At 42.6% G+C, this 20199-nt stretch overlaps 1 protein-coding gene across 3 annotated transcripts in view; it reads left to right on the top strand.

The window, feature by feature from the left end:
* The window catches only part of LOC107190959 (potassium voltage-gated channel protein Shal), a 109187-nt gene that overhangs the window by 36394 nt on the left and 52594 nt on the right, over window positions 1-20199 (top strand). For all 3 annotated transcript variants that reach the window (XM_015579876.1, XM_015579874.1, XM_015579875.1), the window contains exon 2: window positions 8074-8236. In XM_015579876.1, coding sequence (XP_015435362.1) covers window positions 8074-8236 — 163 coding nt within the window. The remainder of the gene's footprint in view (window positions 1-8073; window positions 8237-20199) is intronic.

Genomic DNA, 20199 nt, shown 5'->3' with positions numbered 1-20199 from the left:
ATCGTCGCGATGTTACGAACCAGGAAACGGAAGAATCGACCGTTGACACTCTCGTTATCTATGAACACCGATTGACCGTGTTCGTTTCCGTTCGATCCACCATTACTGCAAACTCTACGGGTATTTTCTCATCTTTTAACAATTTCACCACTACGTCACCTAAACACGAGTGATACGTACATTCTAGAGAAGCTGGATTATTTAAGTACAAAAAATATAGTGAAATTAATATTGTAGCATAATTTAAAGTAAAACCACCAGCTTCCATTAACTAAACGTATATATTTTCGACGATGTTTGACTTAAAAAGCGAAATACAGTAAATTCTTAATGATTGTTCGAAGGCTCCTCAGCACTGAAAAGGAGAGATCCTCAGGTGTAACGCTGATGTTTTAATGAGGTTTAGCACAATGATAGAGCTTGGAATTCTGAAATCAATGATACTTGTTTTAGCTGCGTATCGCCATTAGTTTATGAAATATTTAATGTTCAGTGTCAAGGAGCCTGGGAATTAGGAATACTCAATGAGGATTTACTGTATGGCGTGTCTGGCTACATACGGAATTTTTCACTGTGGCAGTCAACGTGTTAAACATAGTTAGATCGGAGTAATGGTTTAGTTCTACAATTTGAAATATCATTTCTATTATCTTTTATCGTCTTATGTTGTTTTATTTATTACCGTGTGACGGATCGTTTATAAACAGATCTGTCGTCGGAACGAAGAGATCGGCGACAAGAGCGAAACAGGTGGAGAAAGAAGAGCAGTTCACCGAAATAGAAGGCGGTCCCATTTCGGGGTGAAACACATCACCGTCCGACAACCGGTCCAACACTGACAAATTTCGACCAACACGTGCTCCAAGAAAGATGTTGCACGAGGAAAAGTATTAAAACGAATCTCAAATCCAAGAGCACGGTGTGAAGCAAGTTTCTCACGGAAATATAGGGCGAAGCTCTGTTAATGGAATCTCTATATATGTATAATCCGACTGACAAGATGAGTCAAGGAGTGCCTTCGCTCCATATACGAAAGAGTTTTTTTCTATCAGAATATCCGTCTTTCTGAATTCAACGGACGCCATATTATATATATATATGTATACTCGTGAAATAGGATCGAGAGAGACAGATAGAGTGAGTTTTAAACGAAGTTGTTGCAAATCCATCGAGAAGATTTCAGAGCTTTCCAGCTCGAAAAAACGTATATTTCCTCTCCTATACGCAGGTTCACCTACCTACAAATATATTTCTAGATCGAAGAGTGGTCCTCCTGAAGACCTCGTTTGTTAATCGAGGTTTAATGAAATTCCTACGGATCGAAATTGACGGGAAACGTATCAGACGTGGCAACGGAAGTTCGTAGCGGGGGAGCCGCGCAAAACTCATTTTAAGCGAATTACTCAGCGGCGCGATCGTCTTTCGGAAGTTCGTTAAGTCATTTCCGGGGACGGGTTTTAATGCATGCCGGCGTGGAGTCTACAGTAGCACGGGACTCCTCGCGTTACGACTAATCCCCTGGGAACACTGTCTACCCCTTCCCAGTCCCCCGAAGTAATCGCGTTTGCGAGCGACGCGATGTTTTGGCTCCGCCCCTCTCGATGACGGCGAATCTCGTTCCGGGGGCATCGCTGGATTAGTTTCATTTTTACGGGGCTCTAAGAGAGAAAGAGATATATGCATTCTGCTGTCGTAGGAAGAATAAAATGGACGTAAACTTTGCCTAATTAAACGGAAGTTTAATGTCCCCACGATAAAGTTTACCGAGCGAAGCTTACATTTTGGACGGAAGATTTTTGTTTGGCTCAACAGACTTACATTACAGTAAATCATCGATGAGTGCTCGAAGGCTCTTCGGCACTGAGTGCTCAGACGTCATCCCCACCACTGGGCGCTTGACTGAATAATTTTCCAGCTAAATTGTATTCGTGGTACCGCTCCACGCCAAGAGATCCATCGATTGTGATCAAGGATGCGACAGCGTGGCGAAAGAAAGTAGCGAGAACATCAGCCAAAAAACGGCTGGAAGCGACGTAACATGATCCGCACGTGATCGAGTTGATAGATAAATCCAGGAAGAGGTCTGATCGCGCGTGTGGCCGAAGCAGAAAACACAAAATCCTGGATCGGATCCATTGCCGTGGCGATAATTCGGTCCCGGTTCCTCGTGTTTCTTGCTGGGGCTACCTTGTTGCCGCCTATATTTTCTAAGTGGTCGTCCGAAAGCGAGCGCTCCTCTCTGGTACCGTAATATGGAACATCGCCAGCGGGGCAATCTCTCTCGATCCTCGTCGCCCTCGACCAGGTTCGGGGCACCGCTTATCGAATTATGTCGCAGTTTCGTGGGTCTCTTCCGGGATGCGCACGACGTCCCGTTCTACATCATCCCAGGGGAGAACCGGATGCCGGCGTGTGCCGTCAACAAATTCGGAATACATCGCTGGAACACGTCGATGGTCTGGATTTTCCTAGTCCCGTCGAACATTCAGCCTTCAGCGAAGACGATCATACCCTGTTCCCTCCACACGATTCGACCAATTAACCCACATTGTCCGCGCGAGAGCTCGGACCTGACCATCATTTCGCGATCGATTCGATTGGTACCTTGGAAGTTTCGGGAAACAGCCCTGAAGTGGAGACTCCTTGGGCTGACCGTGACGATATCATTCTACTGGCGGGAAGGGCAAGTTTGCCGAATATAAACGAGCTTCAGAGTTTGGGAATGCATTTCCATAGCAGTACTTCTGTCTTCTCGATGGTCTTTATTTTATACATTCTACTGTATAGTATACTATTGTTGGTAGAAATGGAATGTAGCATGGGGAGGAGAGTAAAGATTGAAGGATCTTCTCCGTAGAATCGGGAATGGTTCATACTATGTGCAATAAGTAGTAAACGAATTTTCGTGTTTTTAGTTAAACTCAGTATTATTTAATTCCCATTGATTCTCTACTCAACCCTACGATGACGACCTAAAGGGTCACTTGAGACCTAAACTTTAAGTAAACGATAAAACTCAGGCGAAAACTTTCGATGAAACGTTCACAGGAGATTTCGATACGGGTCAGAAGTGACCGTCTGTTCCGTCTTTCGAAAGTTAACACGTTGACTTCCACATGGAAAAATGCCGTACGTAAGGAGACGCACTTTATTTCGTTTTTCATAGTCGTAAATCGTTTAGTTAATATGTTATAAATGCGTTCAGTTAATACAGGCTGTTAGTCTTGTTTGAAATTATATTGCGATATTAATTGTACAGAAAATTGTCAACCTGTATTTAATCAATCCAGCCCTTCTTGCAATGTGCATATATTTAGGCGTCGTGACAGTCAAAGTGTTAAGGACGAATCGAACAGAATGTCTTTTTCGTTAACATCGTACTAATGAGTCATAGTGGGAGCTCTCAATTGGAAAACTGGTCAACTTTAAACCGTCAAAGACGAATGTTTTCCCTCCGGTCCGGTAAGGAAGTAACGAATACGGTTATCCTTTCATTCCCACGTTTCTTTCCTTTCTTTTCAGCATCGCTCGGACCTCGTTACTCGAGTGGTTCGGCGTATCCAGCACCGCCGCGAATTCCTTGATCCTCTCGCAAAGTGTTGGTAACGAGCCGCAACGGCGGCGGCAGCGGCACTGGCGGTTGCCAATTAGCGCACACGTTTCTCTTTTTAATAATGCAACGGCCTACATATGCGGCCTCCGCGCAGCAACGGCCGTAATTACGTGGAAACCGCCGGCCACTAATGCGTGCCGGCGCAAACACGTCCACGTCCATGACCACGGGAATCTATGCACGTCGCTCCTCCTATCGCCCGACTCGGTTTCAATGATTCCACCATTTCGCCCCCCTCCCCTTATTTCTGCTTCGATGAATGGACGTCTCTGAAACTGGACTGCATCCATGCATCGCTAACACCCATTTCCTGACCCTTTCAATGCTTACCTGTGCCGTTTTCGTGATTATATTCTCCGTGAAATCGAGTAATTCCTCGCGTAACAATGAATCGGAAACGTAGAGTGGAAATCCTTGCTATTCGAACATTTGTCCTTGAGAGAATCTATATTTGGTATTTTAGGAAATGAAGGATGCATGTGAACGTTCTAGTTCAGTTGAATGTATTTCCCTATTAGCACCTAATTCAATCCACGCGTCATGCTTCTTATATCTATTTGTGTAGTATCGTGTCACGGTCCCAGTTCCTGATCAGTTTAGTATATAAATACTATATAACAAGTTTACTATGATAAAAGATATTTCAAATAAATTACTATATCGAATCTATTACCGAATAATTCCAGCCTTTGCCGGGTCTATATTTTCCCCTGCTGTCAGGTGGGAGAAAAAAAGGTGGAAACAGGGAATTTTTAAGGGGCCAGTATATTCGTTAAACCGTAAAAAATCCAGGTCCCCAGAGTATCTACAGAATGTACGTGTGTATACGTGTCTGTTTTTTTTTCCTGTCGACCAGAGGGAAAGTCGGTCGGCAGTATTCCCCCGATACGTTTCAATTCTGACCGGAGTATCGGACCTGTCCGCCATAAAATTACGCGCATTGCAAGCATAGAAACTCGTGACCATGATTGGTTACATTCGACTACTTCCCCTGATTCGTCGTGGTTCATTTTCCTTCCCGTTCTTTCGTTTTAGGTCGCGCAACGCTTTTTTGATCTCACCGCCATCGGAACCAACCCGCGACGTCGATTGCATCTGTCACGGAAAGCGCGCCGTTCGGCGAAACGTCGATAAATTTCCGCGAACTCTTGACAGTCGAATTTATCCGCAGCGGTTCCTATGCATTCGAACGACACTTTGAACTCTCGAAAAGCTCCGCGGGTACTTGCGATAGCTCCCTCTTTCTCTCACGGCAACGTGACGTTTTTCCTGTTTGTTGGAAATCGTAATTCCGTGACTTCGACGTTCTTCTACGAGGGACCTCGTGTGAAACGGTGTGTACACGTCACGATATTTTTCACTCCATGGACGGGAGAGAAGACTTCTGATTTCTCGGGAGATTCGAAACGGTATCTGTAAACTAGAGACGAGTTGTTATGGTGCTGTTAACACTTTGACACAGTGAAATAGGCCGTACGTAGCCGGACAGATTTTATTTCGCTTTTTAAGTCACAGATCGTCCAAAAATTATCAAAGGAATATTTTGTTGCATTGTTGTGGAATATTAAATGATATATAAATTATTCGCAAGTTCATTTTAATGTTTTGGAATCGTTTAGTGCCATTTTTCATTCGTTGCCAGATAATTATATGTCATCTCTCTTTTCTTCTCACAGAAGCATAAAGATAAAGAATGACTGTATTGATTAAGTTTTAGCCTTACCATTAATCCCTCGTGAAGTTTCTATGATTAGTAATCAACGATTTCCACCTGTTCCAGAATGTATGGCACATTTTCATCTGAAAAAATGCATATTCTACACCGTGGGTGGAAGTTATTTATGGCTCGATAAAATGTTTTTAGCAAGGGCCATAACTCTTTCAGACATGTAATATTTCTTGAATTTAAGGAATAAGTTCATCTTGAAATATTATCTGTTATCTATTGAATTAATTTTCGTATCTTTATTTTGCATGGGAACACACGGAACGATTACAGACTGATTTGAATAAGGGATTTCCTCGCAGAATGTACATATAGATCGCATATGCTTCCTCGTGGTTTGTCTTGCACACCTGTTTGAGAAATATGAATGAGCCCCGTTGTTCCCTGGGAACACGGACATCTGACCGCGAACGATACGGTCGATCGTATCTTCCCTTGGAAAATGGCCATGCATAGTTTCGCGAGTCATTTCAAGCGACGCGCCGGAACAACCGCCCTTTATTCCTCCCCTGTTATTTTCGAACGTGAAACGTTAGCCCTTGAGAAGGCGTTCTCCTCCCATCTTCCGTGAACGTCGATCAAGGCCCTTCGATTTGTCTTCCTTTTATTTAAATGGAAGGAGCGGCGTACAATTTTTCAGGATGGTTGCCGGGCCATTGATCATTATTCAATCGATCTTATTGGTAATTTTATTGGTCTCACTTTACGTAGAATTCTACTAGACATTCAATTAATTACAATAATTTCATCGAAGTGCTGCTGAACTTTTCTCGATTTTTTAATTTCTTATTACGTTGCGATCGATGTAACTAGGTTCGAATAGATTTTCTCTTATTTTCAGACGCTACATGTATTTATTACGTTTGCTTTGTATTGTACGAAATGAAAAGATCTTTTGTCGTAGCCACACTTTGTGAATAACAAGTTCGTGACGAATATTTATTCGGTATTTCACGAGAATGTTCCGTTTGAATACCAGTGTCGCGTCCCCATGTCAGCTGTCTTGAATGAATCGGCTTTCCACTTTCAGTGGAATAAGGCGTCACGGTCAGACATCTCGTTCTAGACCCACGTCAGGTGGTCGTGGCGTTTGTGCTCAGCTATATTGTAATTTATACACGACGATCTAGTGTTACTGATCATTTTATTAAAATTTTTCTATAATGAGATTTCAAGATCGATTCACTCTACTCGGAGAGTTCAGTTTCTCTTACAATTTTTCGCTCGAATACACAGCAGTAAAATAATTTAAGCTGATCATGTTTCGTGGCCCACCCTGTATAGTAGATTATTATAATATTATAAATTCTGAAAGTGAAGTCCGATTAAGCCCAACCAGAGGAGTACTTTTAACAAAAAGCACACACGAGAAAGGCCGATGAGGAATCGCGAGATACGCGAACCTCGGATATAATTCACCCGCGAAGAATTTATGAAACTCCACGAAGTGAATTCGCGGAGGTACAAACTCTCGGGGAGGAATGTCGTCGAAAGCATACTACGACGAAGACGACCGCGTTTCGGTACACGTGGAGTCGTAGAAAAGTTTTATCGCGCGTTTGCGACAGGAAGAAGAAACGCGCTCGTAATCTTGCCGGGGTGTCGTGAATTTTCCTTTGCCGTTTTCCTCCCTTTTTTTCTTTCTTTTCATTTCGTTTAACGCGCCCTTCCCTCCTCCCACCTCGGAGAAATTAAAAGTATTTCCGTTCGAATGGCACTCCCCTCCTTTCTTCTTCGTCTTTCTTCTCTTTCCTTGCGCGGTCTCCCGTTAACTTTCATACTTCTCCCGCTGTCTTCTCCGTGTTTCGCGCGCGGCGACGCGAAAATTTACGATGCAAATTATCGTATAAATCGCGGCGCGGTGATTCATCGCGGGCACTCGCGGCCGTAAAACAGCTATGAAATTATGCAAACCACGCTGTCGGAGGCTGTACAGGATTTTTCAATTAAAGCGGACCTGTCGGGGGACGATTCGAATCGGCGAGCGAGAAAGAATTCGCTAGAACATGGTGGTTGTTTGTGGCATTCCGGCGGAAATCTTTGTTTTTGTACTTAATGAATATACAGTTTCATGATTTTATAAATTATATCGATAGTCTGTACTGTATTGCAAAGTGTAAGATTTAACTGGTGATCAGAATAGTTTTAACGGAATTGAAGGTTCTTAAATCTGTTCTGAGCAATATTTAAATAACGAATAGACGTGTAATCAGAACTTAAAACAATGTATACAGTGATTCAGAGGTTATTGTACGTAGGATGAAATGGATTGAAGTGTAAGTGAAAGCGGGCCGTCAGTGGCCAGACACGTCGTGACCGAGACAGGAACGTCATCCATCAGCATTTTGACACGCATGTCACTTTCACTATTATTTCAAGCGATATATCTCCTGATAATTTAAATCTTTAATATTTTCTACTAATTTACCAACAATTCCATGGTATTATTAAAATACACATAAGGGGTGCAAATAGTGTTATTCTTGAAATTATTTCAAGCAATATTTCGCCTGCTAATTCCAAGCTTCAACGCGTGATACTGATTTTCCAACAATTCAGTATTATTAGCGATATATACCGGAGTTGTGAAACAATTCAGGAAGGAATCTAGGGGGTACAAATTAGGGATCTAGGGGGAAGTTTTTATAGCGATTGGAGCAGCAAATAGAGTTATCTGTACCTTGTCCCACATACAGTAATCATACTAACAATATGAATTTCGTGTCTGTTTCAGGTACGGTGACATGGTTCCGAAAACGATCGCGGGAAAAATCGTGGGGGGTGTATGCTCCCTTAGCGGTGTCCTTGTGATCGCTTTACCGGTGCCTGTTATCGTCAGTAATTTCAGTCGAATATACCACCAGAATCAGCGGGCGGACAAGCGAAAGGCGCAGAGGGTGAGCAAACTGTTTCTTTTTCACTTCCTTATAGAGGGCAATCTGTGGCCTGGATCCGCGTTGTAGGGATCACGATCGTTCAGCATTCGCGGCGAACTGTTCATATTTTTTTATCTATAATCGGGGAGATGCTTTCGTGTTATCGTGAACGTGCAATTTTTCCAGACAGTTATTAGGTGTAAAAATTAATTCGTGGCCCTTACAATTAATTATTGACTCAAAACCGTCATCATGTTTTTGAAAGGGAATTCGCCAACAGCTCGAGAAATGGCGTAAATGTGCAAAGTGACAAGAAATATGTTCAAGACTAGATTGTATTTTTTTTTTTTTGGAAATAAATACCAAATCTATGAAAGGAAGGCCACGAAAAAGTTGTAGAAAATGTTCTAAACCTGCTGGGTGTACAAGTTGTCGGAAAAGTGTGCGGCCGCCAGTTTTCTGACAGGTTTCTATAGGCATCTTGCAAAATATTTTCGACAGTTTCATCGCGTACACACATACACGCATATACATGGCTCATCTATCCACAAATAACAGTGTCACTATTCGCGCCATGGGCTGTTCACTTTATTCTGGTAGAGTGGATATGGATATTGTTGGATGTTGTCTTTGGAAGCGGGTTGCTCGGCCCCAAGGCCATGCCGCGGGAAACTTTCGAGGTGGCGCGGGGAATTTTCCTTTTTTCTCGCAAAAAGACTCGACACCTCTCTTTAATTTTGCTTTCTCTTTAAAAATTATCCGAGGATTTGATCTTGTAAAGCAAGGGCATCTTTTCATGACGAATAAACTGAATATAAACATTAAAAGGGTTACAGCTTTCTCGAGCTTCGTCTTCGTCTTTACCCATTCTCCCGATTTAGCGCTTGTCGGACACAGAGGTGGGACCACGTAAATAAAATTCACGGCGATTTATTATCGTCGCCTCTCGTCGCAATATTCCTCCAGGTTGCACTGGTGCGACTTGTTGTTTTCTATTTTCACGTTCCAGGGAGCCTCTTTTAGAATCGAACCAGGTGAGGGGTCGTGATCGCTGTTCCATCTTCGAGGAATCGATGCACAAGCGTCGTTTCCTATTTACTCCGAGAAACAGAGGTGTCGGGCTTCTCCTGAATCTAAAAAAAAAGAAAAAAATCGAAAAGAAAAACACACGCGATCGTCGAACGGAGCCGGTCCGGCGTCGGAATTATTCTCGGTGGTTCCGCAGGGTTATTTTTAATCGTGGGTGGACGGGACGGCATTTTATTAGCCAGGATCAAAGCGTCTACCGTCGAGTGGCCCCGGCTATCGTGAACTCTAATGACGTGCACGATTCCCGGTTGCTCGGCGAGAGGTCTTTAAACGTAGTGAATCACAGTCGATTCGCTAAACTGGTCAATTCGATCGCGAGGCGCCCATTAAACCACCGAGGCCGAGCACGTACCCGCCTTCGGCTCCTCTCGAACGCTTCCACATTTCCCCTCCAATTTGCTGGTGGAAGGAATACGACCTTTGCCGTGTGTGTTTTAGTCCCTCTTTTACATTCCCTGTAATCACAATCGAATCCAAGTTACTCGAGATCGATATTGAGTTAGATTAGGTTTGTACGTGATGATTTCTTTTCCGTGCGACTAACTAAACTTGTGTGACTCGTGAATTCGAAAGTTTCGACCGTCACTCTGTCTAATCGTGTTGAAGAAAAAATTATCAGAACCCATTCTCAGAGTTTCTACATATAATGATTGTGAACGGTGTATATCTCTTAAACACGTTGACTGCCACTGTGAAAACGACCGTACGTAACCAGACATACTTTGCTTCGTGTGTCAAGTCATAAATCGTCGAAAATATATGCGTTTAGTTAAAGAGGCTGTTGGTCCTGTTTTGAAGTTATACTACGATATTAAATAGTACGCAAAAATTGTCAAGACAGTTACTTTAATATAACGTTCATACAAAATTATATAGTAGTTTGCCTTAAAATCCTGATTTTTCAGTTATGTCGTTTTCACAGCAGATGAACGGTATCACTATATTTCGATCTCCAAACAAAACGTACTTTCGAGCCATAAAGCTCAGACCAGCGTGTCCAGCGAACACGAAGGTGCTCTTTGTTCACGATTAAAGTACAGTGTCTCCGATTCCGTTGTCCCTAAAGGTGTGTCCCGGGTCGGCGAGGGCACCCTCTGTTCCCCTTTGCGTGCAACACTTGATGTAGGTGTATTCGAAACTCGTCCCTCGAAAGTCGAGCCGCCCAGACGTGGCGCAATTGCGAAAACGGCTCCAGCGTAGCGTTCGGTGTCTTTTGCGTCCGAGAGACCGGTTCTCGAAGCTCTAGCACGAATTTTCTTTGGCTGACGGCCAGCGGCTACCCTCAGTTCATTACCACTATCCCGTGCACAACGAGAGAGAGAGAAGGAGAGACTGGGACAGCTGGCCGAATAAAGTGGCTAGAGAGAGCAGTATGATCGTGGTCAGGAGCCTTCTGACCTCGCGAACTCTGATTCATAGCGGTTGTTTCTTCGAGATCTAGCATGAAACGGGCACAGGTTGCCTGGAACGTGAAACATATTCCCCCAATAGTAACGTGAATATCTTGGACAGTTGGTCCTGTGTGTGTTTGGGTTTCTTTTTTTGTGGTGATTCTTGCGACGAACGTTTTTCCTTCTAGTTTTGTTGGTTTTCGATTCTGACAGCTCGTTTTGGTAAGTGGAATCGTAGGATCTATGGAGGCTTTGTGGACATAGGTCGAATGAAACGGGAATAACCACGGGTTGTGTAAATTGGGCGGGAGTTTCGCCGAGTCGGAGATCGGTGTAGAAGTTCTTGCAAATTAGAAGGCGTCCGAAGACGGGCTTTGACGGCGATTCTGCAGCTCGGAAATCGGAGTTCGCTTTCTTTCTCTTTTTGGTGAAATCTGCAATGCAGATAGATCGTATCTACATATATTCATGGTCCAGGATCTTACTGATCTGTGGTTTCGGACACCGACGTGTCCTCTTTTGTTCTGTTGTAGTCCTTTGAAATCGTTTTGTCGAAGGTTCGTTTCGTTTCTGGAAAAGCGTCGATATATCGTGCGTGGTAAGGAAATAGAAAAGGAATTTTGTATTTAATATGGCTGTGGTACTCTTATTAATACTTTGATGTTGGATGACGTAGAAGTACGTCTTTTCAAAAGCAGAAGCTGAAAGCGTTTGACGTAGTAACACGTTTTTCTTAAATAAGAAGTAAAATAGTAAAAACAGGGGAAAAATCGTTTTTTCTATATGTAAAATTTGACAAATAACAGTTAAGTAGTAGTTTCTAAATATTTTTAGAACACCTAAGGTTGTGTATTTGCAAACACAACAACCTTCTTGTTAGCAAAGTGTCAATTCGCGTTGTTAGTGCAACAGTGTATACATATAGAAGCTTGAAATATCTTACATAAGAGTCATTAGGGACATTGTATGATAATTAACATTGAAGTTGGAATACTTTAGAGCGTTACTATGGATCGATTGTCTGACTTGTGAATGCCGAATTCACTTAAAATTCTTTGCACAATATTTTTGTATGATTAACGAATAATGTAGAGATTATTTGGCGTAGCGTTAGGTTTGCAGTGCTATAGAGTGGTGTTATAGATCGGTTCTGTGACCTGTAATGGCTGGTATTTACTTGAAACTCGTCGAGTGAAATGTCTGCGAACTGTTTGTCCGACCTGTCACGGTTCAATCTTCTTCCGACATTCCGCATGAAATTTCGATCGAAATACAGCTAATTGGGAGAACCGTTTCATCTATTCTCGATGGAATATTTCGGATAAATATGACCTCGTTGTCTGGATTGAAACGACTTAATCTACTTCGTGCACTTGACCCAATTTCCTTCGTAATTCAATATAATTGAACATGTTCTAGACATGAATTGTTCCATCTAATTACAGCAAAAATCAGCTCTATGATTTCCAAGGAATCGACAACTTATCACTTCCGTTTTCGACTTGGATTTCCATAGACGACAGTTTTCACGTCTTGTCTAGACTGTAACGTCTGAATCTACTCGAGCTGAACAGTTCCACAGACTACTGAAAGAACGCCGAGAATCGATTAAAGGTAATCGAAGCTAATTAATGCGAAAGCGTCGGAACTCGCGAAGGAAGCGTGTCGTGTCGTGGAGCCGGCTTATCGCGGAAACGTCGCGGACGTGGATGGAAATGCAAACGAAACGTTGGACGGTAGCGGCTGTACGCAAATAAATAGAATTCAAAGCGAAACACGTCGAAGTCAGCCACGCAGTCGCTGCCGAAGGAGGCTCTCCCCGGTTTTTGCTTCCGATCCCGTTCCCCCGAGGATCGATTCTACACGAGCCAACCCAAGATCAGCCGGGCTAATGGTAAACAAATATTTGAGAGGGAGCTTCCGTAAGTAAACCGTCCACCTTCCCCGCGAACTTCTCGTCGTGAAACAAACTCTGGATTTTCTGTCGGAACTTCGACCGAGCGGACCGCCGCGTCAGCGTATAAATCTTGGCTGCTCGAAAAACCACGGCCGCTCTGTTACTTTTTATCCGCTCGATGGACTCTAAATTCGCTTCTCGAGACCAGAAACTCGTTGGGTGATCTGTGGCCGGAAAAAGAAGTCGATGGGAAGGGGTGAGAGAGAGAAAGGACTTGCTTTGAACTGGTAAACGTATCATTATACAAGAAAATGAAATAACAATAATGATAGAGCTTTCATGGCGTTGGATACAATGATGAGTGTGCAAGGTCTATTATTATTATTATTATTATTATTATTATTATTATTATTATATAGGTATATTTAACGAACAAAAATGAAAACTGAAAACTTAACACTTTAAATGATAATTTAGGGACCTTTTTTTAAGAAAATTTGTTGTTTTTATTTAACAAATATAAGAACATAGGTTAGGTTAGGTTAGGTTATACTTTTATTGAATACACTCTTTAATACACAGTTTGTGTATACTTTGACTAAATCAGAAATGTAAATGTATACATTTACTAGTAAAAGTATATACGTTGTTCCTTGTGAATACATTTAGTAACCAGATTAGTAAGTACATACATCGACTAGGAAATGTATACATTTACTGAATTGAACCTTTCACTGTAAAATATATATTTTACTACAGTCCGTAACTTAGATTGACGCTACGAACACGTAAACATTTTCAGTTCGGTTCTAATAACACCGACACCAGACAAAACGCCGTAAAAGTCTCTTGAATTCAAAAACCCATTCCACGGTCGTCGTCGAGAATTTCACGTTACCTCGTTTATGTACGCTTTCGCGCCCCCTTGCACTCGTCAACGGACATCTCTCCGGGTGTTCTAACTCGACGAAATTGAAAAACGAGCGCAATATCGCGATTCAGTGGCTGGAGGGGTGGGGAGACGGACGAATCAAAGTTGAATACGGTCGAAAAGGCAGGCAGACAGACGAGAAAAATCGTGCGTTGTTGCACGGTGGACGCGATTTTTTTTGGTCCACTCTTTCGGCGTCGAAACGAGGACGGTTGCGGGCACAAAAGTAATTTAGCGAGCGTGCCGTTAACTTTTTCGGAATATTATTCCAGGAACGGCTTCTCGCCGAGGAAACTTTTTTTTCGAGCTTCTTCGTAGGGGCTCGATGGATGCAATTTTTAGACGCGACGCTCGTAAACGCGTGGCTCCGATGGAACGTGTTTTTACGATTAAGTGCTTTACGATTATCGACTCGCGTCTCTACCCGCGGCAGTTAAGTCTTCTCGGAGCATCCCGGCCTGTGACGCAAGCGGCCCGAGTTGCGGGATGGAGAAGAGCTTAAATAATTTTTATAGTACGCGAAACCAATAACGCTCGCCGTTCGGTCCCACCACCACCATCCCTTCACACGTTCTCGTTTCTTTCCAGGCGAGGTTCTTTTTATACTTTGGTCCTTCTGTTCCCGTGGAAATAACAAGTGGGTATTAACAGTCGCGATACTTTCGATATTTCGTTCGGCCACTTCAGTCTTCAGTATTGTCTTTCAGCACGTACATAGTTTGGTATTTCCATTTTCACATTCGTGAGATGGAAATATAGAGTGCTTCGAAACAGTGTTGACGCTTATATGGAAGTAATGGGAAAGGGAACTGATAACTAGACGGCGGAAGTTTATGCAAACTCACAATTTCTGGTACTAATATTTAAAAATGTTGTATCAGAGGATTTACTGTGTTAGTAATAATACATAAATAGTGTTAAGCTTTATTAAATTTTTTTTATTGTATTTTTTAAGTTAAGGAGTGCTATAAAAGCATAAATATCCGCAATTTAGTAATAACACAAGATACTGTATTGACAAAGGTAGAGGTGACCCGCCCAAAACCAGGTACCTGAGTAAAACAGGGATCTACTATCGTTTTTCCATCTTTCCACGGTACTGAGGTATATTTCGCCGCCATTTCCATCAGTTTATCGACAAACGTTGATCGTGATAGACGTGTGCTTACTGAAGTGTTGCTGTCTTCCGTGTCCTTTGTAATTGTTCGTTCATCTTAAAACTTCACTACTATTGACAGTGTTAGGTATGTACGTTGTGGTAAAAATAATGTTATTTGTCGTATATTCTTAGGCATAGCGTCTTATATTCAGTTAAATATATTTTAGTTTATTCACTGTTTTGATTCACGAAGCCCGTCCAAATATCGCAATAACAACGAGCAACATCGTGTCGTTGAAATAGTATTTATTCGGTCTATAACCACAGCTCACTGTTACAAATTAATCGCCTCGAAAACTTCAGCCGGTTGCGCTGTGGTTCATTCGTCTTTCGCTGGCGATGCTTTCGACGGAGGGTTGTTTCTCGCGTACCGTTTCTTCCGCGGGCGTACTTGTCCCAAGTATACAAGAGAAATGGGAAAACGGTTGGACCCAGGTCTTGCACTTCCGTGAATTTATGAGGATTTTATTCCTCCGTGTAGGTCGGTCTCTCCCGTTAGTCCCCTCCGTTCCTGAGAAATGGAAAACCCGTCTCGAAATATCAACGGAAACTAGGCTCGCTTGTTTCTTCGCGCGATACAAATTATTCAGAACGATAAACTGACTCTGCCGACCGAACGAACGGGCACTTGGAAGCTCCGGGGGGGTTCCATACCGAAATTGCGTTACGAAACGGCTTAGCCAAACACAGACCAAACACGCCTCCAACTCCTTCTTTGGTTCGATCCATGGCTTTGCCTGCAGACTGGTTGGGTTAGAAACCCTTGGCGAAACTTCGTCTTCGTGGAACAGCAAACACGCCTACGGAGCATGTATAATTGTTAAAGCTCGTGGCGTGCAGTTCTCGCATCGTTTCAGCGTGTATGGTATGTACAGTGGGTAAAAAGAGTATTATTCGCACACCCTTTAAAACAGAACGACTTCTTTAAAATTGAGCCAAGTGACTTGAGCTTTTTCTTGTGAAGTTTGAAAGTGAAGTTTGAAAAGAATCGCTAAGAAAATAGTAAAGGTCGCTTTTTAAAAATTTTGTTATCTGAGACTGTAATGAATAATTAAAAAATACATTTCTTAACCCCTTCGCACCCGTGGACAAGATATCTCGCCACGTGATTTTGTTCATGATATGCTTTGGACGATCTCGTGAAAACATATCCTGAACGAAATCACGTGGCGAGACATCTCGTCCACCGGTGCGAAGAGGTTAAATTTATGTTAGTTCCATACATGCTGAAAATTTCATCGAAATCTGTTAGCGTTGCTGTGGGATACAAACGGTTAAAAATGTTGAAAATCGCAGTTCTTCGCGACTTTCGACCTACAACTGTAGTAAATTTGAAGTTACGTATATCTTTCGATGCCTGTCGCTGGTATCTGTATCAACCGATTTCAATAAAAGTTTCATCTTGTATAGAACTAATATAATTCTTCAAAGTGTATTTACTAAATTTTCATTTCAGTTCAGATAAAACGATTGTAAAAAGGGACCTCTATTATTTCTTTCGCGATTCGAAAATTTTGTTGACACATTATTTAGTAAACTGAATCCTTCTAGCTTCAGAAAAAGAAAGATCAAGTCACTTGGTGCAATTTTAAAAAATTCGTTCCGTTTCAAAGAGTGTGCGAAAACTTGTTTTACCCACTGTATGTATACGTGAAGATTTTTCGAGCGGAAGCCTCTTCCTCCCTCTTCACCACGTATACGCTATTCTTAGCGCGAACTCTCGGCACGCTTGCTCCCTTTAAGGTCTCCTTGTTTTCTTCTTTCTCTCGTGCCGCCGCCACCCTGGAGGGGAAGGTAACTGTAGCCACAGGGGGTCGAAGAGAAAAATAACGAGCGGTGCGAGAGAGAGAGAGAGAGAGAGAGAGAGAGAGAGAGAGAAGAAGCGCGACTGTTCCTGCCCCCCTCTACTTAAACTTTTCGTTTGTTTGCTTGACTTCGTGATCGCCCGCAGGCATCGGCTCTGCCAAGATACCCGTGAAAATCGCTTGGCGGTGAACGCGGCACGCTCCTTCAACCAGCTTTGGCTATAAAAAAAAAAAAAGAAAACACGCGATTGCCCTCGCGCTTTGTCGATCTACCAGCAGTCTTGTGGCAGGGGAAGACATGGATGGTACTTGGACTAACTTGAGTGGAAATGAAGTGATTATGGGGTGGAAGTTTCGTACCGGGTGGAATGCTGCGCGTACCTTTGCCCTTTGTTCTTTCGTTTTGCACGTGGTAGGCGGACCTGGCGGAGACACTTTATTTTGTAAACAAATCATAACGCTCTATTACACACGCTTAACACTTTATTGACTGATAGCATATTAATAGGTTTTTAAATTTCAATGTTTATAGATATGAAGCCTATTAATACTACCCTTAAATCAAGGTTACAGAAGGAATTATTATGTTCTTCTATTAGGGTTTTTGCTATTTTCCGCGAATGTAATGTGCACATGTCGATGCAGAAGTCAGTTTTGGCTAAATATTCGAACATGTAAACTGGTCTGAAGAGGGTGCGAGCACCACGTTGAAACGCGGCGAATGATCGACAGATTCTTAAGCGAAGGAAGCTCTCTACCGCGTTTGTCCTATTTGGCATGATCGCGAGCGTTCATTAAGCGATCTCGCCCGTTGGACCGGATGAATAATTATTGGCAGACGCCTTTGACACCCGAGTCCACGGGGTACCACTGGCCTGCGAATATTTACGGCGAAGATTCGCCCCGCGTAACCACCGATTAACCTATTTAACGTTCCCTCGTTCCCAGCTTGACAGAACCGTCTCTCGGGCTCGAAGTGTTTCGGCCTCTTTGGAAGCGACGACACGCGGCGTACTGTGTCGCGACGACGAACGTCACGCAGTGGAAACGGTGCCGACGATGATTTGTGTGTACCTTACGTGGTTGAAGATGCTTAAAGATAGACGTCGTCTGACGAGAAACGTAGTAGCCCAGTTTATCGATTAAACGGGAGCTTGTTCTGTCGATAAAACGGTGTTCTTTTAACCCTTTAATGCCCAGTTAATCTTACTTTTGTTTCCAATGATCTGTAGTTTCACTGATATGAAGTAGATCTGCACGTTTTCAGTTGAAAAAGTCAAATATGCCCTCTAGAAATGTACAAGAAAAGAACAAAATTAGAAAAAACAGGTCTGTTTAATATCGATATTTTTGGCTTCAAAATAACAAGATTGAACATACATATCATTCTCATAATTTTCAAATAACGAGTCGAGGGTCTGGGCGTTAAAGGGTTAAATGGAACCTTCTGATTATCGAATTTTCTAGTCTTCTGTAGTTTCTGTTCCGGTTTGTAGGTTCTCGATATATCGTTGCTTTCTCTATTGAGAGCGATTTTAGTAGTGCAGCTAATGCAGCGTGATGCATTAATCTTGCATCAGCAGTCCCTCTATGGAGCGATTCATGCGAAACGATCAATGAAACTGATATCCTCTAAAGCTTGAGGGGATGTTCACCTTTCCAGCTGCTCGTCGTATTAGAGCCATTTCGATCTGCCGCTTGGGTAAACGGTAAGGACGTTGTATTATAGCGAATAATACAATTAATTCCAAGATCGTCCTGTGTGTTCCGTTAGTTCCACAACTGAACTGCGAAACTGGCTGCGTGATACAGACAAAGAGTTTCCATATTATTTTTAATCTGATAAGACCTTCGATAAAAGGACCATTTATTCAGTTCCTGTTTCCGTAGAGAAATCTAGGGAGAGCGTAAATGTATATAATTATCTACACTACTGGGTCACCTTTTCGACAACAGTTATTTCTACGATCAGAATTCCTATGTTCCCATCACGCCAGCTAACAATAAACTCGAATGCTTAACACGTTGACCGCCACATTTTTTACCATTGGGACTATATTATAATAAAATACATTTGTTTATGTCTGTCGATAGTAACCATATAAGCATTCACGTATTGACTTGAACATAATTACTTTCATTGTTACTACCATCATTTTCTATATTCCAATTGTCGACAAGTGGTTCAAAGGTAGAAAACCTCGCTAGGAATGTAAAAGAGGGTAACTCAGAAAACAGCAAACAAATCCAAGTCCAAATCCAAATCCAAATCCAAGCAAAGCTCCCCACGTTCCACAAAAAACCAACATTCTCTATATTCCAATTGTCGACAAGTGAACAGCCACCCATCCCAGAAAAGAATAGTGTAAACCTCGAAGCGAAGGATCGCTGGGGAAGCATGATTGACATGTAGCTCTCTAGAAAGAGCCGTCGAAAACTTTTATGGGGCAAAATATATCGAAGCAAAAATAATCGAAGAACCACACGGTTGATTCACGCGCTCGAAACGACGATCGACGACGATCGACGAAGATCGACGAAGATCGACGAAGACGAGGTGTATCTCTGACGTCATCTGGGATCCGGTAGTCGCGGTATAATCGTTGTGCGTTCTTTTTCTTCGCGAATACGGCCACTGCACCGACAATTGCGGCGAAATGACCGCGTCAGCGGCGTTACGCTATTCTTAAACCGCGCTAAACACAGCCGCACTTTCAAACAGTTTACGCGCCGACGGCATCGTTAATAAAGATTAGCCCTGGCTGGATGAATGGTTGCTGGGAAGCTATTCGATTCGATAAACTTTCGGTCGTTTTTGCTAGACGGACGTCCCTCGCTAGGGGCCTTAACGACCTCGATGGAGAATTTATCGCCGTCGTGGATTTTATCGCGACTTCTGTCTTGGACCTTTGAACAGTGCATCCCTGTAGAGTACTTCTATCCTGATACGTGTACGTTAATTTTGGAGTTTATATGCAGTTGTTCAGTTTTGGTACAAGGGAAGTAATTTAACCCTTTCATTCACAAATAATTTAAAAATTACCAAAGAAACATTTTGTCGTTGAGGTGAAATAGTTTTCGTTCTTCTTTGAGATTCAACGCTGTCGTGAATTTAAGACCGTCAAGCAGAAATGTATTCTTTCCAGAAACGATTGTCTTCCCTTTTCTTTCTACTGAATTCTTGCAATACCTCGAGGTCGTTTCCTTTTACTCCTTCCACCTCACAGAATTCATCGTTCAACGGGCTCGCGTCTCTATTTGTGAAAATCTCAACTTTCGTCAGGAGCGTTAAAAGTTATTCACAAAAATATTATAGTAGTAATATATATATAGATATTCTTAGAGTTTGAATTCTAATTTCTACGATCGAAAGAAGTCCTTCGGGACAGATTCCATCAAGAAGAAAACCGCACACCGACGGTTTTTCCGTCTCCAATTCCATAAGCGTGCAAGATAAAGTTGTAGAAACAAAGGGCTGGGAATATCCCTCAAAAAATAAAAAGGCTCCGAGCGTCGAAAAAATAGAGAACCACGAAACTCGGTGCTCGATTATTTAAAACGAGTTTGCACGTCGCCCGGATTCCCGATAATCGATCGTAATGAACGCCACGCTGCAGGCAGGCTCGCCGCTTCGATTCGACCGAAAAAAGGAGAGACGACTAAAAAAGGGAGGCGAAAAGCGTTGGACTTTTAAAAATAACTTCCTCGATGG

The sequence above is a fragment of the Dufourea novaeangliae genome, unplaced genomic scaffold (assembly GCF_001272555.1).
Source record: "Dufourea novaeangliae isolate 0120121106 unplaced genomic scaffold, ASM127255v1 scaffold208, whole genome shotgun sequence".
In the NCBI taxonomy this organism is placed as follows: Eukaryota; Metazoa; Arthropoda; class Insecta; order Hymenoptera; family Halictidae; genus Dufourea; species Dufourea novaeangliae.
This window is presented reverse-complemented; position numbering and strand designations above follow the sequence as displayed.